This window comes from Sardina pilchardus, chromosome 12 (genome assembly GCF_963854185.1).
Source record: "Sardina pilchardus chromosome 12, fSarPil1.1, whole genome shotgun sequence".
Taxonomy (NCBI): domain Eukaryota; kingdom Metazoa; phylum Chordata; class Actinopteri; order Clupeiformes; family Clupeidae; genus Sardina; species Sardina pilchardus.
Genome location: NC_085005.1, coordinates 10227337 through 10233336, shown reverse-complemented (window position 1 = coordinate 10233336; position 6000 = coordinate 10227337). Strand labels below are relative to the sequence as shown.

Genomic DNA, 6000 nt, shown 5'->3' with positions numbered 1-6000 from the left:
ACCACCCCCCACTATCAGGTTCCCAGAGGCGTGTGTAGACAAAGTTATTAGTTATTCTCTCCTCCCCACATGCCGAGAGACACAGTAAAGATCAATAGGAGTCATAGCACAATTGGGAACATGGAGTTTAGTGTTTCATCTGCACAATGGCCAAACATTTATTCAGTTCATTTAGCTGACGTTTGGCCAAAGCGACTTACAGTACAAAGTGGGATAACTCTAAAGGAGCAGTACAGTGCTCTTAGTATAACAATGAATGCGACCTTTGCTGACCACACAAAACCAGAGGGTGACCGCGCAGAGATAAATTAGGCCAAAGGAGGTGGTCATGGGAGGTAGAGAAGAAGTGTGTGCTTTGTGCAAGTTAACTTTGTCCAGTTTGTTCGAGGGATCAGGAGGAGAGGAAGAACTCTTGAAAGAGCTAGCACATACACACACTCTCATAAATACACTCACACACACACTCTCACTTGCCTCTCCACAGGGTTCCAGCTTTATCCGCTGTGTCAAGCCCAACCTGAAGATGGTGAGCCACCAGTTCGAAGGTGCCCAGATCCTGTCCCAGCTGCAGTGCTCAGGTGGGTAACGGCTGTCGTCTTAACCTCCGTAGTCCCCTCTCCTCTCCTCTACACCCAGAGTGCCGGACCCCACTGGCCCGGTTGGATGAGTGCAGTGCGGTGTGGTGGCGTGTGCCCCAGGCGCTGGTGGTGTCCCCCCCCCACTACTTTATCTAGGTCCCTCCTTTGTCTTCTATTCCCACTCTCACTTTTGCACTCTCGTTCGCTCACTCACGCACGCGTCACGCAGACAGCCGCTCTCATTCTACTTTCTCCACCTTTTTTGTCTTCTGTGCTTCTTTTAGTTTCTCTTTTGTCACCTTCTAGCTATGCCTGTCCTCCCTCTATCTCTCTTCCTCTCTTACCTCTCACTATTTCCCTCCCTCCCTCTCTTTCTCTCCCTCTTTTCCCTCTCTCTCTTTCTCTCCGTCCCCTTCTCTCTCCCTCTCTTCCCTCTATCTCTTTCTCTCCCTCTCTCCTTCTCTCTCTCCCTCCCTCTCTCTCTCCCTCTCTCTCCCTCTCTTCCCTCTCTCTCTTTCTCTCCCTCTCTTCCCTCTCCTTCTCTCTCTCCCTCCTTCTCTCTTTCCTCTCTCCCTCCCTCTCTTTCTCTCTGTCACTGTGTCAGGCCACCCAGCCTCTCCTCTCCTCTCCTCTCCTGTTCCCTGTAGAGTCAGCAGGCCCTCTCTCTGCCCTTCCTCCTCGGCCCTAACTGGAGCAGACAGGGAGTGGGCCGCCAGGGATGCTCAGGAGGGGCGGAGTGCTAAATCACACCGTGTCGTCCCCACTTCCTCCCCCACGGGCCCATAAAAGGAGCCGACGACTCATCCCTCATTCTTACGTGTGATTTGCATATTACATTTGACACGCAGCGCCTCCGTAACCTTGGCTACAGTTAACACCTTCCCTCTGTAACCTTGGGGGCAGGTAAAATAGGCTGTCTATAAACGTGGGTACAGTTTTGCCAGTGTGGCATTTTCTTCCCTCTGAGATTATTTTACTTTTCAGAGAGTTGAAGTACGAGTCTAATCTTTCAATTCCAAGCCAAACGTTTCCATTCATCTGTCATATAGTTGTTGCTGTTTATAGGCTAGTTGTGCAGGTACTATTGTTCATTACTGTTCTTTAGTTGTTGGCTGAATGAGAGTTTAGAAGTCCCCAAGTGATTATTTGGTGCTTTTGGCAATTTCAAAGCACCATTTCCAATAGCGGTAATCCCAAGCAAACACGGCTGACTGTGCAGAAGGGATTTCATTAAAGTATCAAGCAGAAGTATCATCAGCAAGCATGCAGGCAGAAACCAATTTTCCCCTCTCCTTTTGGCAAGCTAAAGTCAAGACCCAGAAGGAAAAAAATCACTTTTTCTCTTCTGCGTCACCCAAGCATCCATTTCACCTAAAGAGCCCAGACTCAGGAAGTCCTCTCCAAACTGATACTGGCCTCCTGGTGCGCCTCTCAACATCTCTCCTCGACTCCCGATGCTCGGTCCTCCACCCTCGTTCCCGCTGATCTATAACTAACACCGGATAGCCTATCCCGTTGTTGCCGCCCCACCATTCTTTATGTAGATCAGTGAGGACGAGGACCGAGGAAGGAAGGAAGGGAGGACGAGAGGCACCCCTGGTGTGTGTCCTATCCTGACTATTCCGTTCCGTCTGACCTCCGCAGGGATGGTGTCCGTGCTGGACCTGATGCAGGGCGGCTTCCCCTCCCGCGCCCCCTTCCACGAGCTCTACAACATGTACAAGCAGTACATGCCCGCCAAGCTGACACGCCTCGACCCGCGACTCTTCTGCAAGGTCAGTATCTAAGGCGTGGCCTACTTCCCCTCAAGGAAACCACATAAGGACACTTCTGACATCATTAGACATCCTAGTCCTAGGGAGGAAACGAAGGGATCGTGAGTGGAAAGGAGGAAGGAGAAGGGAAGGAGGAAGAGTAATGTATGTATTTAGGCGCAAAGCCATTTGGCCTTTAACGGCGTGTGCATTTCCATTCTCACTCGCAGGAAGGATGACAGAAAAGAAAAAAAAACAGACACTTTTATCCCCAGTTTTGCAAGTGCAATTCTGTGAGCAGCCTCCCTCTCTCTCTCTCTCTCTCTCTCTCTCTCTCTCTCTCTCTCTCTCTCTCTCTCTCTCTCTCTCTCTCTCTCTCTCTCTCTCTCTCTCTCTCTCTCTCTCTCTCTCTCTCTTGTGCCCGTGATTCAGTCCATTGATCTTTGCGTTGGTGGCCTCCTGCCAGCCGGGCTGGCTGCTGTCGAGCCCACAGCTCTTTGGGTCCATTATTCACATTCTTTCAACTGATCGCTCTTTTATGTGCGGTGAGAAATATGTACAAGAATGGTAAACTGAACTAAAGCATCCATCCATCCATAAATTGTGCTCTCTTTCTCTCTCCCTCTCTCTTGTGCTCTCTCTCTATCTATCCATCTCTATCTATCTCTCTCTCTCAGGCTCTGTTCAAAGCCCTCGGTCTTAACGAGAAGGACTACAAGTTTGGGCTGACCAAAGTTTTCTTCCGACCTGGAAAGGTGAGTAAACCCCCAAATCCCCCCCGAAAACCCTCCTCGCCCCCTGCTGGGTTTTTTCTTTCTTTTCCATCTGTCACCCCACCGACACCCCTCTTTCAAATGGCAGACCTCATATTTATCAAAAGCCGGCATCGGCGCTTCCCGAGCTCCTGGCCTTCTCCGTGGAGTGGCACTGAAGCTGGAACGCCGAGGTCACTGCAAACAGATGGCCGTTTGATTCGAAGCTAAATGAATCATTTATCTGTGTTAAAAACCTGTGCAGAGGAGGCCGGGAGATGGATGAGCGCCTGTGCCATATTCAGGGGCTGGGAGGAGACGATGCTCTGGAGAGAGGGGGGGTGGGGGGGTGTCTCGGAGGGCATTCGGTCCACCAGCTCTGATGAAGGGATACAGAGGAGATGAGATGAGAGGAGGGGAGAGGATGGGGGTGCACATTGTTTTGTTTTGTTTCTTGTATTTTTTTTGTCTTTTTTTGTCTCTGGTGGAAAATGAGTTTAATCTTTCCTCGCCGAGGTGCCATTCCGAGCCAGCTTGAGACATATTTATCTGATGTCGGCTCAATCACACACTCACTGCTGTGTGTGTCTGTGTGTCTGTGTGTCTGTGTGTCTGTGTCTCTGTGTGCGTATGTGTGGCTGTGTGCGTGTGTGAGAAATAGAGTGTGAGAGAGCACGTCTGTGTGTGTGCGTGCGTGTGAGAAAGAGAATGACGTGAGCGAGTACTTTCTGTCCTTCTCTCATGTGCCGACTCGGTCTGGTGCCAGCCCTGGTTATAATTTGGGATGTGCTAATGAGAAATGTTGAAATATGTTATTCCCTGCCCAGTTTACATTGGCTCCTCCACCTCTCCTTGTAATTGTATTCAGTGTCTCTCCATTTCAACCTCCTGTTCTGTCTTTCCACTCCTTTTTTTCTGTCCTCATGCCTTCTATCTATCTTTGTTTCTCCGTTTCCACCTCCTGTTCTGTCTTTCTTTCATCTCACTTTTCTATTACTGTGTTTTACTCTTACTTTGTCTTGCCCTCCCAATATTCCTCCTCATTTCTTTTTCTGTGCTCACTTCTCTTTTCTTTCTTCCCATCTATCTTTATCTCTCTCTCTCTCTTTCTTTCTCTCTTCCTCTCTCTCTCTATCCATTCATCAAGTCGTCCCCTCCTGGGACTTTTACCACAAGGACGTTACTTGAGTGCAAGTCATCAATTAACACAGACTCAGGGAGATGTGCAATCTGTGTGACGTGCGGCGAGCGGCTGATTTATTTCGCCAGTGTCCATTATCAGCTCGGTCTTTTTGATTTATTCCTTCTCTCCCCCCCTTTTCACCCCCCCCCCCCCCACCCCACCTTTTTCCCCAGTTTGCGGAGTTCGATCAGATCATGAAGTCCGACCCGGACCACCTGGCGGAGCTGGTGAAGCAGGTCAACAAGTGGCTCATCTGCAGCCGCTGGAAGAAGGTCCAGTGGTGCTCGCTGTCCGTCATCAAACGTGCGTATGCTCTCCGCCGTGGACGCCACTGCACCCCTAGCAGGGGCTACCGGAGCCCTGGCGCCCTCGTGCCCGATTGATTTGCAAGCCTAATCAAACACTCAAAGCCATCATAAGCAGGTGCTCCTGAAGAGCCTGATTAGCCCGCTATTCGATTAGGGCAATAAGCGAAACCGCTGGAGGCTGCTTAGTCAGGAACACGGCTTAACGTTATTCCAAAGCAGGGTTAATGAATTATGTAAATACTCTAGCTGTAGGGAATGAAACAGCAGATGGTCAATGCCGCCATTAGTCCCCAATGAAGTTTTATACTCATAACAGTCATGACTGCATAGTATGTCAAAAAAAATCTTGATGTGTGTGATCCTAACTTCCTAAATCCCCAGTGTTTTAAGCTAGCAAGTGTTGTAGCTATTACTCCCAAGCTTCATAGGAGTCTATGTATTCTTCTTCCCCTCTCCGTGTTCAGTCAAGTGGGCAAGGTTAACCTGCTCTGTTCAGGCCATGCCTCCAGGCTGCCAATATCACCCACGACTGCTGGGGATTTGCGCTAATTAACCAACTCAGTTGACACGAAACACTGACGTGGATCTTCACCTCTTGATCTGAACGGCCCGTCCTCAACTCTGTCGGATGATGTGTGCGGTCTTATTTTCAGAGCTTTTTATTTGGCTCAAGGCTCTTGAGGGGGAGGGGGGGAATGTAGTCACACTAGCCTTGGGGGGTTTGTAGTCACACTAGTTTAATTAAAAAGATACATTTGTTTACATGTATTTAATTTGGTTCATTTTTAAATGACATTTTCCTTCCTTTTTCATTTGGAACGAAATTAGCAAACTGATCTTCACTGAACTGTTCCTCCCAGTCGAGTTTTAATTGTGGCGTCTGAATTCGGCCATGCCTCCATGCCGAGGGAAAGAGAGAAACTATACTGCAGGACTACAGCCATGGGGAAATCTCTGAGAAAACCTTGAGGAATCTCTGTTGTCATATGGACTAAAGAGCTTTTCAGTCTGTCCTCGGAGATTAGCACATTACTTCAACACAAGCACACATCACTCTGATGCCACTCTTTTAAAAGTTTGTGTGAAGGCTTAGTAGTTTCATATTTCATTCTGTTCAGACTTTTTTTTAAAAAAACAAACTCTATGATTGATGAGCTTAATCCACCCCCCCCCCCCCCCCTTCAATCCATCTTGAGTTTGTTTTCTCACTGTGTTTTTCCATCTTTCTTCATGTTTACAGTCAAGTACAAGATTCTCTACCGCGCCAGTGCTTGCATCATGATGCAGAAGACGGTGCGCATGTGGCTCTGTAAGAAGAAGCACAAGCCCAGGTGGGTCTACTCTCCTCTCCTCTCCCCTCCCCTCCTCTCCTCTCCTCTCCTGTCTTCTTTTCTCCCTCTTTACTTCTCTTCCTCTCTCCCTTTC

At 48.9% G+C, this 6000-nt stretch overlaps 1 protein-coding gene across 4 annotated transcripts in view; it reads left to right on the top strand.

The window, feature by feature from the left end:
• The window catches only part of myo6a (myosin VIa), a 76611-nt gene that overhangs the window by 46726 nt on the left and 23885 nt on the right, over positions 1-6000 (top strand). For all 4 annotated transcript variants that reach the window (XM_062550224.1, XM_062550223.1, XM_062550222.1 and 1 more), the window contains exons 20-24: positions 485-578; positions 2223-2353; positions 3010-3087; positions 4441-4570; positions 5816-5906. In XM_062550224.1, the coding sequence (XP_062406208.1) occupies positions 485-578; positions 2223-2353; positions 3010-3087; positions 4441-4570; positions 5816-5906 (524 nt within the window). The remainder of the gene's footprint in view (positions 1-484; positions 579-2222; positions 2354-3009; positions 3088-4440; positions 4571-5815; positions 5907-6000) is intronic.